Source organism: Salmo salar, chromosome 21, assembly GCF_965601325.2.
Source record: "Salmo salar chromosome 21, fSalSal1, whole genome shotgun sequence".
Lineage (NCBI taxonomy): Eukaryota > Metazoa > Chordata > Actinopteri > Salmoniformes > Salmonidae > Salmo > Salmo salar.
In genome coordinates, this window is record NC_138311.1 from 35651513 (window position 1) to 35679094 (window position 27582).

The window sequence follows — 27582 nt, forward strand, 5'->3', positions numbered from 1 at the left end:
TCTGCCATGCTTAACATATCCTTGTCTCCTATGTGTGTGTGCACACTGTCACACACACTCTTCCCTTCTTAGCATGTCTCTATAATGCTGAGCTTCATCTCCTTTGAGACTGTGCATGTCTGTGTCTATGGAAATGTATGTGTGTTTCTTTATGGGTCTGTCTATTAATATGTACTGTATGTATGTGTATACATGTCTATATGTAAAGAATATCTGTGTATGTAAAGTATTATTAGGTACACCCATCTAGTACCGGGTTGGACCCCCCCTTTGCCCCCAGAACAGTCTGAATTCTTCGGGGCATGGCAACATTGCTCAATTGGTATCAAGGGACCTAACGTGTGCCAAGAAAACATTGCCCACACCACTGACACCAGCCAGTACTGTTGACACCTGTCAGGATGGGACCATGTACTCCTGACTATCATCAGCATGACTCAATTGGAACCGGGATTTGTCGGACCAGGCAATGTTTTTCCACTCCTCAATTGTCCAGTGTTGGTGATCTCGTGCCCACTGGAGCCACTTCTTCTTGTTTTTAGCTGATAGGAGTGAAACCCGGAATGGTCATCATCTGCAATAGCCCATCCATGACAAAGACTGATGAGTTGTGCGTTCCGAGATGATGTTCTGCACACCACTGTTGTACTGCGCCGTTATTTGCCTATTTGTGGCCCGCCTGTTATATTGCACGACTGCCATTCTCCTTCAACCTGTCAACAAGCTGTTTCACCCACAGGACTGCCGCTGACTGGATGTTTTTTGTTTGTCACACCATTCTCTGTAAACCCTAGACACTGTCGTGCGTGAAAAGCCCAGGAAGCCGGCGGTTACTGAGATACTGGAACCAGCGCGCCTGTCACCGGTCATACCACACTCAGTCGCTTAGGTCACTCATTTTGCCCATTCTAACATTGAATCGAACAGTAACTGAATGCCTCGAGGCCTTTCAGCCTGCTTTATATAGCAAGCCACGGCCACCTGACTCACTGTCTGTAGGAGTGAACGGGATGGTGTAGCTAATAAACTGACCACTGAGTGTATGTAAAGTACTGTGTGTATGTAAAGTATGTGTCTATACAGTATGTAAAGGTTGTGTGTCTGTCTATACAGTATGTAAAGGTTGTGTGTCTATACAGTATGCAAAGGTTGTGTGTCTATACAGTATGCAAAGGTTGTGTGTCTATACAGTATGCAAAGGTTGTGTGTCTATACAATAACAACCCCTCTGTATTTCTCTCCACAGTGCTGCAGCGGAGCCGCGTCTGCTGTGGGAGCGGGTGGAGAAACTGGTTCCCAGGCCAACGAGTGGCAGTGGTAGTACTTGCAGCTCCTCTGGCTCCAGTAACTCCAGCTCCCAGCCCAGCTCTCACAGTGGCTCAGGGGAGAGGTTCAGAGCCCGCTGTGAGTCTGATATTCCCCTGATACACACATGCATTCATAGTCTCACGCATAGTTTCCTACATGCACACTCTCAAGACACACACACACACACACACACACACACACACACACACACACACATAATTAATGTTTACAAAGTACTCACATTTACAATTAAATTCTTGGCACAATTCTCCACATAGCTCTTTAATTTACTGACTGGTATCCCCCATTGTCCCTCTCTCAGCCTCATCAAAGTCTGAGGGTTCTCCCCTCCAGCATCCAGAGCATGCTGGGAAAAAACCTGAGGAGAGGAAGGAGTCGGTCAGAACTAACCGACTGGCGGTGAGACCTTACCCCCGTGAAACTAGTGGTCTAGCTAGTGTACTAACTAGTGTTGAACTACACTTAGTGTTGAACTACACTAAGTGTTGTGACACTTCAGAAAGCGGTGGAATTAAGTTTTGAGTGGGAATGATGGTTTTACAATAATCTGACATAGTTCTTTGTGTGTGTGTTTGTTTCGCCCTCTGCGCTGTGGATTACCGGTACTTGTGAATTCTGTAGGGGGAAGTGGTAAGCTAGAATGAAATGGGGTGTGTATTTGTACTGACGATCTCATTGGCTGAAGGGTTCTGTACTAATGGCTTGCCTCTCTCCTGATTGGTGCTATTTTACTCATGTTCCTTTTAACCTCAATCTCCTCCCCTCATACTTGTTATTTATTTTTATTGGATCATTCAATCACTCACATACTTGCAGCCCCTTCCTTCCTTGTGTGCTCGGGTCTGGTCACTTGATGGACTCACTAACCTCTTCCAGCCTTGTGGACACATTGGCAGTATGGCAGCAGTGTATGTACTTACTCATCTCTTTTCTCATATCCTATTGGCTTTGCTACTCACCGGCCGGCTCTTCATTGGCTGGCGCACCTGTGACCTCACTTCTTTCCCCAGCAGCTTCCTGCATCCTGTCTCCTGCATTTAACCCTGCGAGTGACCTGGCAACACATCCACAACCCGGAAAGAGAGCTAAAAAAAGAGAGGGAGATCAAGACTGAAAGAAAGAGAGAGAAAGGGATGGAAGCATAGTTTGACCTCTGACCCCCCCCCCTCCCCCAGGATCTGACCGCGCTGGCCAAAGAGCTGCGTGTGGTGGAGGACGTGCAACGCCCCCACAAGGTGACGGACTACTCCTCATCTAGTGAGGAGTCGGGGACCACGGATGAGGATGAGGATGATGAAGAGGTGGACCAGGAGGGAGGAGAGGAGTCTACCTCAGGACCAGAGGACTCTCATGCTGTGTATGTAGAGGAGGACACTAGTGACCATGTTATTTATGGGATAACTATTTGATTCTTAGATCGGACATATTAAAGTGTGTATATGAAAACTATTTCTAAGATGCATACTTTGTTTTTCCGAACTCACTTCACTCGCGCAAAAGAAGGAAGCTTGCGCTGCTCGTGCTAGCACATGCACAGATCAGCTGCACAGCTGGAACTCTGATTAAGGCATTTACATGTCCTAATAATTAGAAAGACTGCTCAGAAAACCAGGTGTTTAATCGTTGTATGCTTACTTCGATTATGACCTTACACTGATTTAAAATGAGCAGTTAGGTGTTTACTTGACTATTGCCATACTCAGCCTAGTGCCATAATCTGTTTAATATCCAATTATTGGTGTGCATTTAAACGTACTCAATGACATCATATTGCAATGCCATTTGAGCTTGTGATTGCAATGAAGGAAAAGTCCGGTCATTATAACTAGGACTGCCAGGGACCTCAAGATACGATAATATCACCATACTTCGGTGCCAATATGATGTGTATTAGGATTCTATATGTATTGCGATTCGATGGTCTAGACCATACGTCTGCTGCAGAGAGACGAGAGAGAGCCTTGAGAAAACGAGCTTTGATCAGTCATGGAAATAAAAGTGCTGAAAACAAATTGGCTCCCTATTTAAAAAGAAGATGGAGAACAAGCTATGAAGGAAAAATACTGGAGTTTTGGTGGAGGAACAGAAAACTACTGCAAAAATAATATTGCCATATTGTGAAAACGATACCATATATCATCAAAAATAATATCCCGATATGTAACTGTATTGATTTTTTCCCCCAGCACTAACCATCTCCCTTGTTCTCTGTTTATTCGACCTCCTCCACCAGCTCCTCCAGACTAAGCAACGGAGAGATGGAATCGGTGAAGATCTTGATCGTTCACGACAAGGGCGAGAGTGACTGTAAAGATGACACTCTGATCGTCAGACCGGTAAGGCCAACACCCAGGCCATGCCGTCCACCTCTCTTATAAAAACATATCAGTCACACACTGTAAACCTTTTAGTTATTTTATTGTGGTATTTCATTTACTAATTCGTCCCCTTATAGTTTACCCACTGTGTTTGATATTGTGTTGGACCTCATCTTATTTGTTCTGTCATTGTTTACTTTGTGTTGCTGGTGAAGGGGTTTGGGTTAGAGTGGAAAGGGGTCGGTTAGCCTGGAGAAATTGACCTACTCCCAGTATTAACCACCCGCTCCCCCATTAGATGACAGTATAAAGGCTAGATGGTAGTCCTGCAACAGATTGAACATCATAAAATGGCTCCACTAAAGTCATAGAAATTATTTATTAATACATGTAAACTAAATTATTACACTTTTGGTGTCTGTTGACCATTTTCTTATACTTAATCCTCAATTGAATGTGTCTGAAGTCTCTTACAGTAGTAGACTGTAGCTTCAATAGACTACTTTACTAGACTACTTTAGTAGACTAGTCTTCCCTTAACACAATAGCCAATAGAATCCCTTCCACCGCAGAGAAAGACATCTAGACCCAAAGTGTGCCCCTGTTCTTACTTCCAGAGTACAGGTGACAACAAAAAGCGACCTGCCCCCAGCCCTGGTCATGGCCCTGTCCCTGGGTTTAACACCAGCCCCGGGCTGATTCACCCTGCCCTCCAGGGCCTTCCCGGCCTTCAAGGCCACCCTGGTCTCCAAGGCAACCAGGAGAAAAATGGCTTTGTGGGCCGCATTCACCTCCTGCCTGACCTGATCCAGCAGAGCCACCACTCCCCCTCCTCCTCTGCCTCCTCCTCTCCCTCCTCCTCCAGCATGGCGAGCCCCACCATGTCCATGTCCCCCCAGAGCCCACTGGACAAGCTCAGCATACTCCTGGAGGTATGTCCCTCAGCCCCCCTCTGACCCCTGGCCCTCCTTCAGGCCTGGGTCTGCAAGGAGCACCCTCTGCTGGTTGCATCTGCTCTCTCTCTCTGGCCACCTAGTGGTGCTCTTTATCGTTTCCTTTTTCTGAGTGCAACGACTAATCTAGTTTCCTCCAAGCTCTGTAGGTAAGGTGATGTGGTGATGGATCATTTTTGTTGTTCCCTCTGAAACAATATTATTTTGAAAATTTTTAGCAAGTTTCTGGTATTTGACATAATTTCTTCTTTTTGAGACTATATTAGGTTGCACTGGCTTACATGTTCTTGGAGGCCCATTACAGGTATTCCTTTAGCCCTAAGATCTCTATCTCTGATTATTATTTGTTTATTTTAATCAGTCAGATCGTTAAAGACATTCCAGAAACCCTCTCAAGACTAGGCTACAACATAGCGTATTTCATGAATAAGCACTGGCAATTGCTTTACCATAAAAAGCCATTTACCCACCACCATAGAGACCTCTTGTTTTTGCCTTGTTCACTTTACTTCAATGTGTGATTTTGTGAATTTTTCCCTATGCCTGATAGCTGCATGCTCCTTACATCTGCCTCAGTTTCTTGCTTCCGTCTTTCAACATTTCTCTTTGGTAGTCTTTGAACTTTATATTGAACTTATACAGTGCCTTCGGAAAGTATTCAGACCCGTTGACTTTTTCCAAATTGTTGTACGTTACAGCCTTATTCTAAAATGTATTAAATAAAATCATGACAAACTGAAAACAGGTTTTTAGAAATTGTATTTATTTACATAAGTATTCAGCCCCTTTGCTATGAGATGCAAAATTGAGCTCAGGTGCATCCTGTTTCCATTGATCATCCTTGAGATGTTTCTACAACTTGATTCGTGTCTGTCTGTGGTAAATTCAATTGATTGGACATGATTTGGAAAGGCACACACCTGTCTGTGTAAGGTCCCACAGTTGACCGTGAATGTCAGAGCAAAAACCAAGCCATAAGGTCAAAGGAATTGTCCATGGGGCCCCCGAGACAGGATTGTGTCAAGGCACAGACCTGAAAATAGCTGTGCAACAATGCTCCTCATCCAACCTGAGAGCTTGAGAGGATCTGCAGAGAAGAATGGGAGAAACTCCCCAAATACAGGTGTGCCAAGCTTGTAGCGTCATACCCAAGAAGACTCGAGGCTGTAATCGCTGCCAAAGTTTTTTTTTTTAATACATTTGTTAACATTTCTAAAAACCTGTTTTTGCTTTATCATGATGGGGTATTGTGTGTAGATTGATGAGGGGAAAAAAACATTTAAAACATTTTAGAATAAGGCTGTAATGTAACACAATGTGGAAAAGTCAAGGAGTCTGAGTACTTTCTGAAGGCACTGTATATTTCATATTGCACACACTGCTGCCATTGTTGTCTTGGTCTATGAGTTGGCAGGTAAGTCAATGTCATAATGGTAGAAATACATGTGATTCTATGTATCCTCATTGTTGTTCTATTCTCCTGCTCCTCTAGAGTCATTCTGTCAGCAACACAATGCAGAAACACAAGTCCTCCTCCTCCTTCACTCCTTTTATCGATCCACGCCTCCTCCAGGTCTCTACATCCGGCGCCGCTCTCAACAACCTGGGTAAACCCATTCTCCCAGCCCCCTTATTGGATGACAAGTCCCCTTCAGTAGTATCCGAGTGGTTCCCTCCAGTGTCAATCAACCTGGTGTTAGATTCTGAGGCAACACCAGAGAACACCTGTTTATAACTGACAAAAGTTATATAAATGTATACTAAATATAACTGAATCTATATGATAGTAAAACATAATCTGCTTGTATTTACACTCAATCCCTTCCTTGTCCTCTGTAGCTTTTGGGAACGATGCCAGGCTGGCGGAGGCACTGAGGGCGGACCCGTCACGTAAAGGCTCCGTGGTCAATGTGAACCCTGTCAACACACGGCCGCAGAGCGACACCCCAGAGATCCGCAAGTACAAGAAGAGGTTCAACTCTGAGATCCTGTGTGCTGCGCTCTGGGGTGAGTTGTCACAATTATCTCTGCTATGTAGTTATCTCAGTCATATCAGTCTTCGCCACAGGTGGCAGCAAACTAAATGCGAAAGTGTTTGTAGGAGTGAACCTGCTGGTGGGGACAGAGAGTGGTCTGATGCTGCTGGATCGTAGCGGTCAGGGGAAGGTGTATCCCCTCATCAGCCGACGCCGCTTCCAACAGATGGATGTCCTGGAGGGACTCAACGTCCTGGTTACTATATCAGGTTTGTGCACGCTATACATATAGTTACTACACACACTATACATGCACAGTTACTACACATACAGTTGAAGTCGGAAGTTTACATACACTTAGGTTGGCGTCATTAAAACTAGTTTTTCAACCTCTCCACAAATTTCCTGTTAACAAACTATAATTTTGGCAAGTTGGTTAGGACATGTACATTGTGCATGACACAAGTAATTTTTCCAACAATTATTTCACTTATAATTTACTGTATCACAATTCCAGTAGGTCAGAAGTTTACATACACTAAGTTGACTGTGCCTTTAAACAGCTTGGAAAATTCCAGAAAATGATGTCATGGCTTTAGAAGCTTCTGATAGGCTAATTGACATCATTTGAGTGAATTGAAGGTTTACCTGTGGATCAGGGGCGAAAATCTGATATCAACTTTGGAGGGGACAATTACATGACATTTTCTCAAGAGCAATTCCTGAGGGGGACACCAAAAGTAGTGCTGTAACACATAGCCTACATTGTAATATGGTAAATGTATATTGAGGAACCAAAGAAATAAGGTGTTTGCCCGTACTCCTAACTACCGGTACCCAAAACTACACAACTAATCACAACAGCAATACCATTGCCTTTAACAAATCTTAGTTCAGTCACCAGTTTAAGTTGAGAGTGGGGGTATCCATGGCATTTTCCAATTATGTTCCTATTTTACAAGTCAAAAAAATTGAGAACCTTTCATAATGTTGCCAAACAAAGACTCAACAAACTTACCTGAGACTCCCTGTCTCTGCCAGTCTGTCCCTGCATAGCTGTCCCCAACTCTGCTGTCTGTGTGCCATCTGTTGCCTGCTCTGCCTAATGACATCATTGTGAAACATTTCCATTAGAATTTAATTTCTTTCTTATGAACATTTTATCAACTAGTCTGAGATATTAGGCTACTAGGGTTCTTACTTTGCGTTTTGGTGTACTGAAAAATACTCTGATGTCCGTCTTTTATTTTTCTGCCATTTTTCTACCTGGCTGGCTGGCCACACACACACACAGTGTGTAGGTTATTTACAGTAGGAGATGGGCTTCTATCATCTTCTATCATTCTATTTGGGCTTCGATCTAAAAGGTAGCTAGCAAATGTGAAACGGATTAAAATGACAAGAGTTGACAGCTGTATGAGTTCACCATTTACACAACATATGCTGCAACCTTTTGTAATTTTAATAGTTTGTTTCATATTGGCTGGCTTCCAACAATAGCTGAATTTGCAAAGCTAGCGAGCAACAATTCAGTTTCAGTGGTTTCAGTTTGCTATAATCTTTGCTACCCGGGTTAAATAAAGGTGAAATAAAATAAATAAATAAATAAAAGTTCCCTTGCGACAATTTAGCTTTTGCAACGAGACCATTAAATATATTTAAGACAATGGTAGAAGAGAGTGTAGTTCTGTTCAGTTTGGACTTCAGTTTATCGCTAACCTTATCACAGGGACTTTGAAGCACTAACTTACATCATCTGCATGCTGATCTTGGAATAAATTGACGATAGCAAAGATTCCATCTTTGACGACGCCACATAAATGGAATAGGTACTAGCTAGCTTAATAGTTAATATTTGCGCGCTAGCTCTGCATATTCAGCTAGTGTGTGTGCGCGATTGACTGGATTAACCTTACGTCAGTTACGTTCATTGAGTGCCTTTCAGACAGTAGACACGACCCCTCTGTTACCTTCCCAACTAAGGAACTGGCAGTGGATCAAACCATTGTGAGGCAAAGGGTGGGGGGGTCGCAATCTTTTAAAACTTAAAAACGCGCTATTAAGTGTCTATAATCAGCACAATTGCTTTCATTGCGTATTATTAATATTATTTAAATTACATAGTTATGTTTCAGTGATATATTGGGGGGGACAAATCATATTTTTCCCAGGATGGGGGGGGTCGTGTCCCCCCCGTCACCCCCGGGATTTCCGCCCCTGCTGTGGATGTATTTCAAGGCCTACCTTCAAACTCAGTGCCTCTTTGCTTGGCATCATGGGAAAATCAAAAGAAATCAGCCAAGACCTCAGAAAAAAATGTGTAGACCTCCACAAGTCTGGTTCATCCTTGGGAGCAATTTCCAAACGCCTGAAGGTACCACGTTCATCTGTACAAACAATAGTACGCAAGTATAAACACCAACGGACCATGCAGCCGTCATACCGCTCAGGAAGGAGATGCATTCTGTCTCCTAGAGATGAACGTACTTTGGTGCGAAAAGTGCAACTCAATCCCAGAACAGCAGCAAATGGCCTTGTGAAGATGCTGGAGGAAACGGGTACAAAAGTATCTATATCCACTGTAAAATGAGTTCTATATTGACATAACCTGAAAGGCCGCTCAGCATGGAAGGAGCCACTGCTCCAAAACTGCCATAAAAAAGCCAGACTACGGTTTGCAAATGCACATGGGGACAAAGATCGTACTTTTTGGAGAAATGTCCTCTGGTCTGATGAAACAAAATAGAACTGTTTGGCCATAATGACCATCGTTATGTTTGGAGGAAAAAGGGGGAGGCTTGCAAGCCGAAGAACACCATCCCAACTGTGAAGCACGTGGGTGGCAGCATCATGTTGTGGGGTGCTTTGCTGCAGGAGAGACTGGTGCACTTCACAAAATAGATGACATCATGAGGGAGGAAAATTATGTGGATATATTGAAGCAACATCTCAAGACATCAGTCAGGAAGTTAAAGCTTTGTCGCAAATGGGTCTTCCAAATGGACAATGACCCCAAGCATGCTTCCAAAGTTGTGGCAAAATAGCTTAAGGACAACAAAGTCAAGGTATTGGAGTGGCCATCACAAAGCCCTGACCCCAACCTGTAGAAAATTTGTGGGCAGAACTGAAAAGGCATGTGCGTGCAAGGAGGCCTACAAACCTGACTCTGTTACACCAGCTCCTTTAGGAGGAATGGGCCAAAATTCACCCAACTTATTGTGGGAAGCTTGTGGAAGGCTACCTGAACCGTTTGACCCAAGTTAAACAATTTAAGGGCAATGCTACCAAATACTAATTGAGTGTATGTAAACTTCTGACCCACTGGGAATGTGATTAAAGAAATAAAAGCTGAAATCCATCATTCTCTCTACTATTATTCTGACATTTCACATTCTTAAAATAAAGTGGTGATCCTAACTGACCTAAGACAGGGAATTTTTACAATGATTAAATGTCAGGAATTGTGAAAAACTGAGTTTAAATGTATTTGGCTAAGGTGTATGTAAACTTCCGACTTCAACTGTACACGGGAAAACACAGACATGCAAACACTGTCGTGTGAAATTCAGTACTGAGAGAGACTTGGTCATTTATTCAAACAATCATCTTTATTTAATATCATTTAATTATTACAATAATGAAACCATCAGCCCAACAATCTTGTTCTGACTGTTAGGCTGAGAGCCTAACTGAAAATGAAAATAATAATATTTTATCGGACCTAAAAATGCTTAGTCACAATGGTTCCATCTCCCATAAGCCATCTTGGTTATCTACACAGGATGGTGTTTTACCCCCAACCTGGCTTTGTTTCCCAGATGCCAGGAAGAATAGGCAATGAGGGATTGTTCTAAACTCTTCCAGGCTATCTCTATCTCAGGTCACACACGCCACATCTTGTCTATGGAATGCCAGATTTTAGGTTTTTATCACCAATTGTCAGCTTCAAGCTATCTCTAGTAAAACCCATGTCCTCAACAACCAGACTAGCTGCAAGGTGCTAGAGTGGAGACCATAAAACACAGCATTAGAAGGACAGAAATATCTTACTGTTTTGTTAAGTAAATAATTGTTACATATCCAACAAATAAGGTGAATACATCATTTTTCTATCGCAACACATACACACACACACACACACACACTTTTAAGATGTCTAGGTGATCTCTCTGATGAGACCGTTCGTGCAAAGGTGTCGGGCGGTGTCTGACTGTAGGTTCCTGCTTCTCTTTCCTGTGCTGTGGTCACGTCATTCATTCACTGTAACAACCAACGCTGGTTGCTCTGGTGTCACCCAACAGACATTCAGCCAGAGGAAATCGAGTAAATGGCTAGTTAGAGTGTACCACATCATATATTTGTATTGCATGTCCACTGACACACACGCAAAGGTTTCCACGGTGGAAGCACAGAAACACACATAGATGCAGTGTCATCTGTCATTTTGATGTCATTTTGCAATGAATGAAGAAAGGGTCCATGCTCAAAAGAGACGTTGAGACAATTTGATGTTGCTTCTTCAGTTTTTAGCTTAGATAGAAATACATATTTTTTATTCTTCAAGTCATTGTACTTTATCATTCTCAGTAGATGAATATAAAAGTTGTGTGTGTGCCGACTTGTTGGTCAGTTTACAGAAAATGTTGTCTTTCAATTTGACCTTGACCTAAATTTACAAACACAATATTCCGTTATGTTGCAATGTGTTGTCAAATATTCAGTACAGGTTCTACAACAATACAGACCCTGTCATTGACTCAGCATATCCTCTGTACTAGTATTGATAATGATGTCTAATATAATACCAGTAATTAAATACATAGTAAAAACTCCAATAATACCTTTATTCAATGAATAAAGACGCTTCCTCCACACATTACATAGGAGTAGGGTGAAGTTGCCCCTACATGCTGATCTTAGGTCAGTTTGGGATTTTCCCCACTAATGGTTAAGTTTAGGATTGGGGAGGGGAAGCTGATCCTAGATCTGTACCTAGGGAAACTTCACCCCCTGTGCCATTACATATGGATTATATATCGTAGGTACCCTGACTCTTGACCTCTCCCGCTTGTCTGACCCTGTCCCGTGAAGGCAAGAAGAACAAGTTGCGTGTGTACTATCTGTCCTGGTTGAGGAACAAGATCCTGCACAATGACCCTGAGGTGGAGAAGAAGCAGGGCTGGGTCACTGTGGGAGACCTGGAGGGTGCTGTTCACTACAAAGTTGGTATGTCCCATCTCCAGCATGCATCTGGCCAATGGAGTTGAAAGGATGGGAAGTTCATTTTTGCGGAGAAAATTGAGGACAGTTTTTGCATAGAAATTGATGTTATGGTCAAATGAGTCTGCACCCATGTTTAGGAACCACTGTTTTATAAGTCAGCACTTCATGTCATGACTGGAACATGTTGGAAGGGATAAAGTCCAGAGTTTGGTAATGAAATCTACAGCAGCGTACGAAATACCCTCTGTCTACCCAGCAAACACCATGTCCCAATTCTGCACTGTCACATCTCTGAGTAAGATAATAAGACTGTAATATATGTCAACTAATAGCATTTTGGTAGAATTTGATTTCCTACTACATATAGTATCTGGGACAGAGAACTTAAAAACAATAAGGCTACTGTGTCATTAAACGTCTTGAGGATGCTCTGAATTGACCCTGTTAGTTGGTGCCTCCTTATGGCAACATCCTCATGTGTCCCAACTGGTTTATTCCCCAGTGAAATACGAGAGGATCAAGTTTTTGGTTTTGGCGCTGAAGAACTCGGTGGAGGTCTATGCATGGGCACCGAAGCCCTACCACAAGTTCATGGCTTTCAAGGTGAAACCTTCGATGCCCCTGCTTATGCATGACAGATATTCACTTCCATCTATTCAATTAGTCATGCAGCTATTGTGAATTGTCATGACAATGATAAAATGACTCCCAGACACACATGCACACACTACTGTACTGTATGTGAATAACCTTTGCCTCCTGGTTGACCCCTGCAGTCATTTGGTGACCTGGTGCACAAGCCCCTGCTGGTTGACCTGACGGTGGAGGAGGGTCAGAGGTTGAAGGTAATCTATGGCTCCAGTAACGGATTTCATGCTGTGGACGTGGACTCAGGGGCCGTCTACGACATCTACCTGCCCACCCATGTAAGAAACACACTCATGTCTATGGAACCTCTCATCCCCTTCTCTTCCTCCTTTTTTTTCAAGGATATCTTCATTATTGAATTAATAATTTCTCTCTCTCCCCCTCTTTTGCTCTCTCTCCCCCTCTTTTGCTCTCTCTCCCCCCTCTTTCGCTCTCTCTCTTATCCTTCTTCTCTTCTCTTCCCCTCTCTCTTTCTCTCTCCCTCTCGTGCTCTCTTTCTCTCTGTCTTTGTGTCTGTCTCTCTGTAGATCCAGACCAGTATCCAGTCCCATGCCATCATCATCCTGCCCAACACAGATGGCATTGAGCTGCTGGTGTGTTACGAGGACGAGGGTGTCTATGTCAACACCTACGGACGCATCACCAAGGACGTGGTGCTGCAGTGGGGCGAGATGCCCACTTCTGTGGGTAAGTGGACACAGACACACTCACACACAATAGGTCCTTAAATGAAGTATTTAAACATGTTAACTCGGTTGCCATCCCACCGACTCACTGCCCTATCCCCCTCTTTGTCTTTCTCTGTAGCCTATATCCGTTCTAACCAGATAATGGGCTGGGGGGAGAAAGCCATAGAGATCAGATCTGTGGAGACTGGACATCTGGACGGAGTCTTCATGCACAAGAGAGCCCAGAGACTCAAGTTCCTGTGTGAGAGGAACGACAAGGTGAGACCCCTGGACATGTACGCACACATTTGGAGGTACTCTCCCCAGGTCTGTTTACATGAATAACTCTGTCAAAATCAAATTTTATTTGTCACATGCGCCGAATACAACAGGTGTAGACCTTACCGTGAAATGCTTACTTACAAGCCCTTAACCAACAATGCAGTTCAATAAATAGAGTTAAGAAAATATTTACTAAATAAACTAAAGTAAAACATTTTATAAGCTATATAAAGGGGGTACCGGTACCAAGTCAATGTGTGGGGGTACAGGTTAGTCGAGGTAATTTGTACATGTAGGTTGGGGTAAAGTGACTATGCATAGATAATAAACAGCAAGTAGCAGCAGTGTAAAAATAAAGGGGGGGGGGGGCAATATAAATAGTCCGGGTGGCCATTTGATTCATTGTTCAGCAGTTTTATGGCTTCGGGGTGGAAGCTGTTAAGGAGCCTTTTGGTGCAAGACTTGGCGCTCCGGTACCACTTGCCTTGCGGTAGCAGAGAGAACAGTCTATGACTTGGGTGACTGGAGTCTTTAAAATTAAAAAATATGGACCTTCCTCTGACACCGCCTAGTATATATAATACCAGTCAAAGGTTTGGACACACATACTCATTCAAGGGTTTTTCTTCATTTTTACTATTCTCTGCATTGTAGAATAATAGTGAAGACATCAAAACTATGAAATAACACAAAGGGTTTGAATACTTAATGTCATATTTCAGTAAAAAAAAATGAAATGCACAAAAATCCAAAACTCTTTTTGCTTTGTAATTATGGGGTATTATGTGTTGATAGATAAGGGGGGGACTATTTAATCCATTTTAGAATAAGGCTGTAATGCAACAAGATGTGGAAAATGTTGCAGGGTCTGAATACTTTCTGAATGTACTGTATACTTCTGGGAAGTTGTTAGAAATTCTCTGGCCTCTGGATTGTCTATCTTGGGTTTGACTTCCTGGTGGTTGATATAGCTTTACCATAGCAAAAACTGCCTAGAAAGGCAGGAACCTAGGAAGAAACCTAGAGAGGAACCAGGCTCAGAGGTGGCCAGTCCTCTTCTGGCTGTGCCGGGTGGAGATTATAACAGTACCAGGCCATTGAGGCCTGATTGTTCTTCAAGATGTTCAAACGTTCATAGATGATCAGCAGGGTCAAATCAGAGTAATCAGGCCAGGTAGTCCTGAGACATAGACCTTAAATTCACACAGGACACCAGATAAGACAGGATAATTACACCAGATATAACAGACTGTCCCTAGCCCCCCGGAACATAGACTATTGCAGCATAGATACTGGAGGCTGAGACTGTGGGGGTGTCAGGGGACACTGTGGCCCCATCCAACGATACCCCCGGACAGGGCCAACCAGGCCCGGATATAACCCCCACCCACTTTGCCAAAGCATTCCCCCCACACCACTAGTGGGATATCATCAGACCCCAATGTACTACCCTGAGACAAGGCTGAGTATAACCCATGAAGGTATGTATGGCAGGACCAAACCCTTATGAATGTATGTACGGCAGGACCAAATCGGAGAGATGGGTAGGAGCAATCTCATGTAATATTTGAGGTTAGCAGTAAAACCTTGAAATCAGCCCTAGCCTTAACAGGAAGCCAGTGTAGAGAGGCTATCACAGGAGTAATATGATCAAATTCTTTGGTTCTAGTCAAGATTCTAGCAGCCGTGTTTAGCACTAACTGATGTCTTTTTACTGCTTTATCCGGGTAGCCTGCGAGTAGAGCATTGTGGTAGAATAATCTAGATGTGACAAAAGCATGGTGTTGTGGAATTATTCCAGTCAAAGGAGAGAGACTTTTAGATTTCTTCAAAACAATTGAACTTTATTTTTTAATTACTGCAGTAATGGAGTTGGTCGGTAACCACCCTTAAGGTAATCACTGAGAACTCTACGAGCAGGACTAAGCCACAGCATTTTATAGTTAAAACACATCAACCTGAATACGGGACAAACAACAGATTTGTGAAATTATACAAAGGTAGATTGTGCTCTCATGCAACAGACAGCAAGATTTACATTGCACCAGGTTTCTGTCTCTAGGTCATTTTCTACTTGTTTATACAAAAATACTAATACAACATAGAACACCAGGTCCTTCGCTTAATTTATGAAGTCCAGTATTCATCTGCCATGTGGGAGAAATAAACTGGAGGGAGGGTATGCCTGGTACTGGCAGACAGGCACACAGACACTAATCATGGAATGGAATGCAGTCTTTAGGTTTTATCACCAAGGCATCGTAAATCAGCTGTCAGCGTTAAGCCTCAGGGACTCCTCTCAGGACAGACATTGTGAAAATACTAATATAGGAATACATTCTAATATAAAAGTAATGTGATTAACATAATGTTGTAATTCTACCACATCATTTTTGAAATGTTACGAAGATGGAATAAAGTTGTCCTTGAAATATTATTGGTCCTTCACTGTTTTGAGACTGTACAACCTTCAAGATGTATTGTCAGATCCAACAGCAGATCTCTTTGTTTCTTGGGACCTAGAACTAGCATCTCTGTTTTTTCTGAGTTTAAAAGTAACACATTTGCCACCATCCACTTCCTTATGTCTGAAACACAGGCTTCCAGGTAGGCAATTTTGGGGCTTCACAATGTTTCATCAAAATATACAGCTGTGTGTCATCCTCATAGCAGTGAAAGTTGACATTGTGTTTCCGAATGACATCACCAAGAGGTATAATAATGAAGAGGTTCGATATAGGCCGATTTTTACATTTTCCGGGTCAAGGTTTAGCTTTTTCAAGAGAATTTATTACTGCCGCTTTTAGTGAGTTTGGTACACATCCAGTGGATAGGGAGCCATTTATTATGTTCAACATAGGAGGGTCAAGCATAGGAAGTAGCTCTTTCAGTAGTTTAGTTGGAATAGAGTCCATGCAGCTTGAAGGTTTAGAGGCCATGACTATTTTCATGAATGTGTCAAAAAACTTGTCTCCATTGATCCAAGGTTCTGACAGTCTTTGCAGACTCAGGACAACTGAGCTTTGGAGAAATACGCAGATTCAAAGAGGAGTCTGTAATTTACTTAAGTTGCAATTAGGTTGGACAAATTGGATGATTGAGCAGCAGTGAGGACTCTTCCGATATTGCACAGTACTGTCTTTCCAAGCTAGTCGGATGACTTCCAATTTGGTGGAGCGCCATTTCCGTTCCAATTTTCTGGAATCTTGCTTCAGGGCCCGGGTATTTTCTGTATACCAGGGAGCTAATTTCTTGTGACAAATGGTTTTTGTTTTTAGGGGTGTGACTGCATCTAGGGTATTACGCATTGTTAAATTTAGATCCTCGGATAGGTGGTTAACCAATTTTTGTACTCTGACGTCCTTGGGTAGGTGGAGGGAGTCTGGAAGGGCATCTAGGAATCTGGGTTGTCCGAGAATTTATAGCACGGCTTTAGATTATCCTCGGTTGGGGTCTGATCAGATTTGTTAACGATTGCAAACGTAATAAGATGGTGGTCCGATAGTCTGGGATTATGAGGAAAAACATTTAGATCCACAATATTTATTTCATGGCACGAAACTAGATCCAGGGTATGACTGTGGCAATGAGTAGGTCTGGAGACATGTTGGACAAAACCCACTGAGTCGATGATGGCTTCGAAAGCCTTTTGGAGCCTTTTCCATGTGAATATTAAAGTCACCAAAAATGTTAATATCTGCCATCACTACAAGGTCCGATAGGAATTCAGGGAACTCCATGAGGAACGCTGTATACGGCCCAGGAGGCCTGTAAACAGTAGCTATAAAAAGTGATTGATTAGGCTGCATAGATAACTGGTCGCTCACTAGTGTAACCAGGAGGAGAGGCCTCATTTAACACAGTAAATTCATCAGGCTTAAGCCATGTTTCAGTCAGGCTGAAACACATCAAGATTATGATCAGTGATTAGTTCATTGACTAAGACTACCTTGGATGTGAGGGATCTAACATTAAGTAACCCTATTTTGAGATGCGAGATATCACAATCTCTTTCAATAATGACAGGAATGGAGGAGGTCTTTATTCCAGTGAGATTGCTAAAGTGAACACCGCCATTTTCTGTTTTCCTCAACCTAGATCGAGGCACAGACACTGTCTCAATGGGGATAGCTGAGCTGACTACACTGACTGTGCTAGTGGCAGACTCCACTGAGCTGGCAGGCTGGCTAACAGGTTGCAGGCCAGGCAGCAGGCTATCTCATTGTGGAGCTAGAGGAGTTAGAGCCCTGTCTATGTTCATAGATAAGATGAGAGCACCCCTCCAGCTAGGATGGAGTCAGTCACTCGTCAGCAGGCCAGGCTTGGTGCTGTTTGTGGGTGAGTCCCAGAAAGGGGGGCAATTATCTACAAATTCTATCTTTTGGGAAGGGCAGAAAACAGTTTTCAACCAGCGATTGAGTTGTGAGAGCTCATCACTCCCCCTAACTGGGAGGGGGCCAGAGACAATTACTCGATGCCGACACATCTTTCTAGCTGATTTACACGCTGAAGCTATGTTGCGCTTGGTGACCTCTGACTGTTTCATCCTAACATCGTTGGTGCCGAAGTTGATAACAATATCTCTATACTCTCTACACTTGCCAGTTTTAGCTTTAGCCACCCTCTTCAGATTAGCCTTAACGTCGGTAGCCCTGCCCCCTGGTAAACAGTGTATGATCGCTGGATGATTCGTTTTAAGTCTAATACTGCGGATAATGGAGTCGCCAATGACAAGGGTTTTCAATTTGTCAGAGCTAATAATGGGAGACTTCGGCAGCTCAGACCCCGTAACGGGTGGAGGAGAGACCCTGACTCCGACTTGCTGCTTAATGGGGAGAACCGGTTGAAAGTTTCTGTCGACTGAATGAGCGACACCGGTTGAGTATGCCGACAGCATTTCTTTCCAGAAAATTGTCCGGCTGCGGGTACTGTGTGGGGATATTTATACTACTATCTGTACTTACTGGTGGCACAGATGTTGTTTCATCCTTTCCTACACTTAAATTGCCCTTGCCTAACGATTGCATCTGAAGCTGTGCTTGCAACACAGCTATCCCCACCATAAGGCGATAGTTCTCCTGTATATTATGAGTACAGCTACTGCAATTAAATGTCATAGTGTTAATGTTACTACTTAGGTTCGGCTGGTGGAGGTCCTGTAGAACCATGTCCAGGTAAAGCGTCCGGGGTGAAAAAGTTGAATGAAAATAGTAGAGCGAGGTAAAAACTAAGACATTGGTAAATGTGTTAAATGCAGATTTTGATTAAACGGTTAGTAAAAGTAAAAACCAAAAGGTTGGTGGGTAGCCAAGTAGCAACAAACAGCACAGCAGCATGGAGACAGGTCCACAGGTTGTGACTTTGTGGCAGTGGTAACTAACCGATTTATGTTTTTATTTATTTACTTATTTATTTTTATTTAACCTTTATTTAACTAGGCAAGTCAGTTAAGTTCTTATTTACAATGACGGCCTACCAAAAGGCAAAAGGCCTCTTGCGGGGATGGGGGCTGGGATTAAAAATACAAATATTGGACAAGACACCACAACACTACGTAAAGAGAGACCTAAGACAACAACATAGTATGGCAGCAACACATGACAACACAGCATTGTAGCAACACCACATGACAACAACATGGTAGCAACACAACATTGCAGCAGCACAACATGGTACAAGCATTATTGGGCACAGACAACAGCACAAGAAGGTAGAGACAATAATACATCACGCAAAGCAGCCACACTGTCAGTAAGAGTGTCCGCGATTGAGTTTTTGAATGAAGAGATGGAGATAAAACTGTCAATTTTGAGTGTTTTTTGCAGCTCGTTCCAGTCACTAGCTGCAGCGAACTGAAAAGAGGAGCGACCCAGGGATGTGTGTGCTTTGGGGACCTTTAACAGAATGTGACTGGCAGAACTGGTGTTGCGTGTGGAGGATGAGGCCTGCAGTAGGTATCTCAGATAGGGGGGAGTGAGGCCTAAGAGGGTTTTATACATAAGCATCAACCAGTGGGTCTTGCGACAGGTACACAGAGATTACCAGTTTGCAGAGGAGTATAGAATGAAGTGATGTGGGAAATCTGATGGCCAAACGGTAAAGAAAATCTAGCCGCTCGAGAGCACCCTTACCTGCCGATCTATAAATTATATCTCCATAATCTAGCATGGGTAGGATGGTCATCTGAATCAGGGTTAGTTTGGCAGCTGGGGTGAAAGGAGTGATTACGATAGAGGAAACCAAGTCTAGATTGAACCTTAGCCTGCAGCTTTGATATGTGCTGAGAGAAGGATAGTGTACCGTCTGGCTATACTCCCAAGTACTTGTATGAGGTGACTACCTCAAGCTCTAAACCCTCAGAGGTAGTAATCACACCGGTGGGGAGAGGGGCATTCTTCTTACCAAACCACATGACCTTTGTTTTAGAGGTGTTCAGAACATGGTTAAGGTCAGAGAAAGCTTGTTTGACACTAAAAAACCTTTGTCGTAGAGCGTTTAACACAGAATCCGGGGAGGGGCCCGCTGAGTAGAAGACTATCGTCTGCATATAAATGGATGAGAGAGCTTCCTACTGCTTGAGCTATGTTGTTGATGTAAATTGAGAAGCGCGTGGGGACTAGGATCGAGCCTTGAGGTACTCCCTTGGTGACAGGCAGTGGCTGATACAGCAGATGTTCTGACTTTATACACTGCACTCTTTGATAGAGGTAGTTAGCAAACCAGGCCAAAGACCCCTCAGAGACACCAATACTCCTTAGTCGGCCCACAAGAATGGAATGGTCTACTCTATCAAAAGCTTTGCAGTGAGAAACTTTGTAGCGGGGCAGGGGAAAAAGAAGGAGGAGCATCGGGGTTAGTCGCATTGGAAGGGGTGGGAGATGAGGAAATGTTGGACGGGCAATGGCTGAGTCAAATAGGAATCCTGACTTAATGAAGTGGTGATTAAAGAGCTCAGCCATGTGCTCCTTGTCAGTAACAGCCACATCATCAACATTAAGGGACATGGGCAGCTGTGAGGAGGAGGGTTTATTCTCCAGGTCTTTAACCGTTTTCCAGAACTTTTGGGGATTAGACCCACAGAGAGAGAACTGCTCGCCTGAGTGTACTTATTTCTAATTTTCCTGAACTAGAGCCAGTCAGCCTGAGTATGCGTGTGCTGAGCCTTTCGCCAAATGGAATTCTTGAGGTGGAGTAACTCTGCCAGATCACGGTCTAACCAGGGTCTGAACCTGTTTTTAATTCTCTTTTTCTTTATGGGGGCGTGTTTGTTAACAATACCACTGAAAATATCAAAAAAGAAGGTCCAAGCGTCTTCGACAGAGGGAATCAAGCTGATTCTATACCAATTTACAGAGGCCAGGTCATGAAGGAAGGCTTGCTCATTAAAGTTTTTTAGCAAGCATCTGACAAATCAGGACAGGTCGTTTAACTGAGCAGCCATTACGAACACAGGCTGTAAAACAGTGATCACTAAGGTCATTACTGATGTCACTGATTTGTTTCATTATTGACTGACGTGTGTGCATGTGTTCCCATCCGCAGGTGTTCTTTGCCTCAGTGCGATCCGGAGGAGCCAGCCAGGTGTACTTTATGACCCTGGGGCGCACCTCTCTGCTCAGCTGGTAGAGAGACTATGCCCCCTCTACACTGGAAACCAACCAACCATGTTTTACCCGACGTTCAGCGATGCCAACGGACAAAAGCCAACCACCTCCGACATAATCATGACCTTCGACCCGGAGCATCGTGCTATATTGAGGATATACAACATCCAGATGACGTCGCCCCAGCCGTGAATACCAGATATGAGAATTGTAAAAAATGAAGTTAATTGATTATAAATCAAATAAAAAAATGTGAAGAAAGGTGGTGAACAGTTTGCCCCACTTTGGTGCTCAACAGATTGTGGACACACGTCTGTGCGGGGCCGTTGCCCTGAAGGCGTGTGTGTGTGTTGTTGTGCTGTGTGTGTGTGTGTGTGTGTGTGTGTGTGTGTGTGTGTCATTCCTAGTTCCTGACTGTGGTATGGGCTTGAAGTCTACTACTAACTACTCTGTGCATCTTCTGCTCCTATTTCAGGAGCCCCTCCACCCCTTTCCTTAGCGAAGGAGGGGCAGGGGGCGGAGCATACAGTGTTAATGCTACAGTAGTGTGTGTCAATGTCTTTCTGTTTGGTCCAATGATTGCTGACTGCAGGGGGGGGGGGGGGGCAGGGGTTGAAGCTGTCAGTCAAGGAGGAGGCGGGAATAAAGAAGCTGAGCAAGGGAGCCAATTGGTTCTAGGCTCAGTGCTGTCATGACACAGTGTGTGGGAAGGGCCTATGCATTTTACCGTAAGTCTGTTATCTGAGAGGACTCAGCTGGAGTGTGTTGATAGTTAGGACAGCTACCGTATTTTAATGGGCAGGTTCATGGAAAAGGATTTGAACCAGATGGACTTTGAAATAGTGATTTTTATTTTATTATGATTCTCTAAAAAAAAGTTTAACTATTTGGAGTTAATATTTCTTTTACCTTGGTTTTAAAAATCCCAATGCACATAGCCTCCAGTTTTCTTTGCTTTTATTCCAACCCACAACACATTCAAATGCTTTAGGAGTCAGAGAGTGGGTGGGTAAAACATTTAAATAGTATCTATGTATAATAAATATTAATTTAATATCATTCATAGTTTCAATGGTCATGTTAGTGGAATCCTCAGTCCAACATGACGCTGTGATCCGGCTTGGACCATCAGAGTCCAGGATGGAGGACATTGTCCTGATGTGAATAGACAGATATAATAAAAGAGAGTGGAGAAGGTTCAGGTCATATACAGTATGTGTGTGGTTGTAAAGGGGCCAATAGATGAGAGAGGAGGGGTGTCAATGTAAGTTTTTGTAGCAGAAAGGTTACACATGGTCAGCAAAACTCAATGGACTCATAGTCGGTGGATGGAAAAAACGGTGGTGTTTTCTTGTTTTTCATTAATATCTTTTTATGAATGCAATGCACTAAGTGTCAAGAATGTAGAAAGAAATATACTGTTTGGTGGTCAAAGGCATGATCATTTTATTTTTGTTCCTTGTCACAAGTGATCAATTTCAAGTTGACACAAGTGAATATTAAGCAATGGAGGCTCTAAGGAAGATGTCGGTTTTTGGGGCAATTCTGAATCGTTTCTGAGACTAGGTTGTGACTCCTTTCACAAACTCAATGTTTTAAAGTGAATCGGGGCTTGAGCGTTAACAGCTCTGAGTTGAGAAGTTGCTAGGCTACAGTAGTTTCCTGTGGGGAAAGTATGCTCACAGTAGCTTAATCAACCTGATGCGCTAACAGGGCTTAGACCTCAGTGTTTAACTGTAAACAACATTGCCAGGCTCAATAAAGAAGTCTTGAGCTCTACTTCTTGTCCTTCTCGTGTGATGTGTCAGCTTGTTAATGGAAGGCAAAACAAAACCGCTGTTTGAAATCAGAGGAGAGCAGACTGGTCATCAGGAGCCAGAACATGGGTGATGGGTGATTCTACAGCTCTCTGAAGGTGTTCACCACAGAAACCCACTTTGGGAAGAATCTTTTTTGTTGTTGTTCACTGTTAAAGGGTATAGTCTGTAATTCTGTACATCTGAAGACTATTCAAAACACTGCAATATTCCCTGCCACGGCTCTCTCACGACAGGGTATCCCACCTGCCTAAACCATGGTGACAAACAACATTAATAATATTATTTTCCTGAGGTGGATTACCCGACTTTTCCCAAGGAACACAAATGTGTTTTAATGGTGATGATGGATCAAAGCTATTTCACCCAAGGGGACAGATTCTCTACTCTAACTGTGTGTCAGACTCCATGGTGGGTCAATCACTTTCTGAGTTGGGTCTTTCTCCTACTAACTGTCATGCCATTCATTGTGTGTAGGGCTGTGGGAAAGGCACTGAAAATTCTACATCACAGAATTGTTTCACAAGCCAACCTTTTTTATATATGGAAAAAGAAACCAGTTTGAAAAGTGAACCCCAATGCTGTATGTGTGTTTGTTGAATAGCCCCCCCCCCCCCCCCCCCAGCGCTGTTCCACAATGTCTTTCTGGTTACATCAAGGCCTTCATGAGTGGCATAAGTGAGTTTATTAAGGTTATGGTTATTGATATTCTATTAATGGAAAAATGGACAACAATTTCTTCGCAATCTGAAAAGCAGTCGCTTGCTGATTTTATGTTTTATAAAAGTGCCAAGATGGCAACATTAAAAGTGTAAAAGGAATGACGAAACCACTATGTTGATATATATACTTTTTTAAGATCTCACTTGAAGCGTTAAGTTTTAGACTTAGTTAAGAAGCTTAACAATAGTTTATGTACTCTGCAGTGGTTGAATATTATAACGCTCATGTTAGGTTGAGAAAATGGCAATGTTTACAGAGGCAATGTTTTGTTACACTAATGTGTATCATGATATTAGTTTTTTTAGCTTGTTTTATATTGAACATTATTTTCGTCAATAATCCTAAATTATGCCATTTTTTTGTTTTTGTTTTTCTCAAACAACTCAAAACACAATAAAGAATACACATGCAACATTTGATTTTCCAGATGATCCCATAACGTCGTTCCCAGCATTGTGGGGACATTGTAGAGACATAAAGTCCGTTCCTTGCAGGCTTGGACGTCAGTCAGGCTTGGGTGTTTTTCTCCAGTGTTTCTGCCATGCTACTCTAACTTATGTGCTCTCTGTGTATGACAGGAAGTCTTGTATTTTCCTGAAGGTCTTTTCTCTTTGAATAAACTCTAAAGTAATTTAAAGATTTACTGTAGTCTTTTGTCTTGTCCCCTCTCTGACTGACTGAATTCTTGAAGTGGAGAGATTGAGAATGTCATCATGCATTATCCGATAGTATGTCCCTGATGGTAAGAAATATTTTCTACAACAAATACATTATATACAAAAGTATATGGGCAGCCCTTCAAATTAGTGGATTTGGCTATTTCAGCCACACCCATTGCTGACGGGTATAATAAAATCGAGCACACAGTCATGCAATCTCCATAGACAAACATTGGCAGTGACTTTCAATGTGGCACTGTCATAGGATGCCACCTTTCCAAAAAGTCAGTTTGTATAATTTTTGCTCTGCTAGAGTTGCCCCGTTGAACTGTAAGTTATGTTATTGTGAAGTGGAAACGTCTAGATTCTAGAAGCAACAACGTCTCAGCCGCGAAGTGGTACAGTAGGCCACACCAGCTCACAGAACGGGACCGCAGAGCAGACACTGAACATCCCTTTGAGCATGGTGAAGTTATTCATTACACTTTGGATGGTGTATCAATACACTATTACTTCAGATATATTATGGACATTTTCTGAAATTAAGATACAAAAAAAATCCCATGTGTAGCACCTTTAACCAGTGATAACTAGAGAAGTAACTTTAAAGCTAGAATTCTTAATTGAAATGAGGGGTGGGCCTGGAGAAATGTAAGCGCTCAAATTCATGGACACAGCTTTCGATGCAAGCACTGACCATCCATGATATCAACATTTGAGTTTTAGCCGTGTTTTGAGGCTATACAGTGTTTGTTTACATTTACATTGGTTACAAACATTGGAGTAAAACGAGCTTGTATTTTGGTTCTGATGGTGTACGACAGTTGAACTAAGCTCATGAGGGATTTATAAGTTATATCCTTTAAGAGTCAATGGGTATACAGTATATCATTAATTTATGACTATATCATGAATGTATGCTAAGAATGTGTTAGTTGTTGCTGCCAGTTAGTACTCTGTATGATCATGGAGTAAAAAGCATGGGCCATGCACGTATTAAAGAGTGTGCAGAGTTGTGGCTCTGCATGAGTAACCTGCTAAAGTCAACTGTGTCAACCCCAGGAGTGGAATATTCGAGGGTGTTTAGTGGTGTGTGTGGTTGACTTCTGAGTAAAGTGTTGACTAGGGTTCAGTCAGGTAGTGACATTTAGAGTTTTTTTTTATTGTATTTTGTACTGCCTTGATGTTCTTCCCCGTTACGTTCTTTTGTGAGTCACATTATCTTGTTTTGCATTTCACGTTATAATCCCTTCTGTTGCGTATGAAAGTAGTGTAGTGGATCATGCACAAAGTAGCCTACACAATCACAAAGCATGTGAAATATAGTTGATAAACTAGTTTCAGTGGAATATCATCTGCAGGCAGCAAGAGCGCTCAGCTCTTAACTAGTTGTAGCATGGAGCAGCTCACAGAAGAATGACATCGGTATCCGGTAGGTAGGAAATACGTTTCTACGTATGATATCTACCAGTAAATGCTAACTATGGCAACAATGGGTATGCAAATCAGGTATTGAACAAGTTTTGGCCTTAGTCTTGGTTAGTAGGCTATTTGCGATGTGCAATCCATTCACCATGCACTGTTTGCATGAACATTTCTAAAGGGTTTCCCCCAAAAACTTTCCAATTAAATGTTGACTGCAATGTAGGCCTACCTGACAGAATTATATAATGCTGAGTTGTGTCAATGGGGAGGTCATTTGTTTTTCTCAAGTGAATTAAAGGGCAACTACACCCACACAAGTATATATTTTTTAGATTTTTCCCCAGACCTCAATAATGGTGTCCTGATGTGGTTTAAGCATTGTTGTGGACTTTTTATTTTTTTAAAGTGTGATCTTGAGAGTGAAAAACTACACCACTGAATAGGGCCGATGGAAAGACAGCAGTCAATTCACTTGGACATAATAAGCCAGTAGGTCCCAATCATAACAATACAAAAACACAACCATTAGGCTAGGCATTTTCCAATCTGAATGTCCAACTATTTCTTCCCATTGCAAAAACCTTTCTCATTTAGCACACAAAGTAACCTGGGATTTTAAGTTTAAATGCAACAATGTTTCACACACATACACTACATAACCAAAAGTATGTGGACACCTGCTTGTCGAACATCTCATTCCAAAATCCTGGGCATTAATGAGGAGTTGGTCCCTCTTTTGCTGCTATAACAGCCTACACTTTTCTGGGAAGGCTTTCCGCTAGATGTTGGAACATTGCTGCAAGGACTTGATTCCATTCAGCCACAAGAGAAGGCCTGGCTCACAGTCAGCGTTCCATTTCATCCCAAAGTTGTTCGATGGGGTTGAGGTCAGGGCTCTGTGCAGGCTAGTCAAGTTCTTCCACACCGATCTCGACAAACCATTTCTGTATGGACCTCGCTTTGTGCACGGGGGCATTGTCATGATCAAACAGAAAAGGGTCTTCCCCAAACTGTTGCCACAAAGTTGAAAGGACAGAATTGTCAAGAATGTCATTGTATGCTGTAGCGTTAAGATTTCTCTTCACTGGAACTAAGGGTCCTACCCGAATCATAAAAAACAGTCCCAGACCATTATTCCTCCTCCACCAAACTCTACAGTTGGCACTATGCATTGGGTTAGGTAGTGTTCATCCATCGGACTGCAAGATGGGGAAGCGTGATTCATCCCTCCAGAGAACACGTTTCCACTGCTCCAGAATCCAATGGCGGCGAACTTTACACCACTCCAGCCGACTGTTGGCATTGCGCATGGTGCGCATGGTGAGCATGCTCAGCCATGGAAACCCATTTCATGAAGCTTCTGACTAACAGTTCTTGTGCTGCCGTTACTTCCAGAGGAAGTTTAGAACTTGGTAATGAGTGTTTCAACCGAACAGATTATTTTACGCGCTATGTGCTTCAGCACTCGGCTGTTTCGTTCTGTGAACTTGTGTGGCCTACCACGTTGCCGCTGAGCCATTGTTGATCCTAGACATTTCCACTTCACAGTAACAGCACTGACAGTTGACCGGGGCAGCTCTAGCAGGGCAGAAATGTATTTGACGAACTGACTTGCTGGAAAGCTGGCATTCTATGACAGTGCCACATTGAAAGTCACTGAGCTCTTCAGTAAGGGCACTCTGCTGCCAATGTTTGTCTATGGAGATTGCATGCCTGTACGTTCGATTTTATACACTAATACACTAATTTGAAGTATGATATTGTGTATTTTGTGTATGATATATCCTACCAGCTCTCACAGTCTCACATCATAATTAGATGTTCATCCATGTTTCTCAAACGTCACATTTTGAAGTTGTTCCAAACATCAAATGTCAAAGTGTTTAAGGTTAGGTTTAGGCATAACTCTGAAATGTTAAGGAAAGGTATACATTTTGGGATATGCTTAAAACAAAAA

At 42.8% G+C, this 27582-nt stretch overlaps 1 protein-coding gene across 8 annotated transcripts in view; it reads left to right on the plus strand.

Annotated features, from left to right (window-relative positions):
* The window catches only part of LOC106582256 (mitogen-activated protein kinase kinase kinase kinase 4), a 98080-nt gene extending 73902 nt beyond the window's left edge, over positions 1–24178 (plus strand). For 4 of the 8 annotated variants that reach the window (XM_014165141.3, XM_014165144.3, XM_082967125.1 and 1 more), the window contains 14 exons: positions 1247–1404; positions 1631–1728; positions 2505–2686; positions 3563–3665; positions 4265–4579; positions 6093–6207; positions 6440–6607; positions 6702–6845; positions 11668–11802; positions 12302–12402; positions 12576–12725; positions 12975–13134; positions 13255–13394; positions 20940–24178. In XM_014165141.3, the coding sequence (XP_014020616.3) occupies positions 1247–1404; positions 1631–1728; positions 2505–2686; positions 3563–3665; positions 4265–4579; positions 6093–6207; positions 6440–6607; positions 6702–6845; positions 11668–11802; positions 12302–12402; positions 12576–12725; positions 12975–13134; positions 13255–13394; positions 20940–21023 (2053 nt within the window). In that variant the 3' untranslated portion in view covers positions 21024–24178. The remainder of the gene's footprint in view (positions 1–1246; positions 1405–1630; positions 1729–2504; positions 2687–3562; positions 3666–4264; positions 4580–6092; positions 6208–6439; positions 6608–6701; positions 6846–11667; positions 11803–12301; positions 12403–12575; positions 12726–12974; positions 13135–13254; positions 13395–20939) is intronic. The other 4 variants (XM_045704715.2, XM_014165147.3, XM_082967126.1 and 1 more) reach the window with 3 other exon arrangements.
* Positions 24179–27582: the final 3404 nt, after the last annotated feature.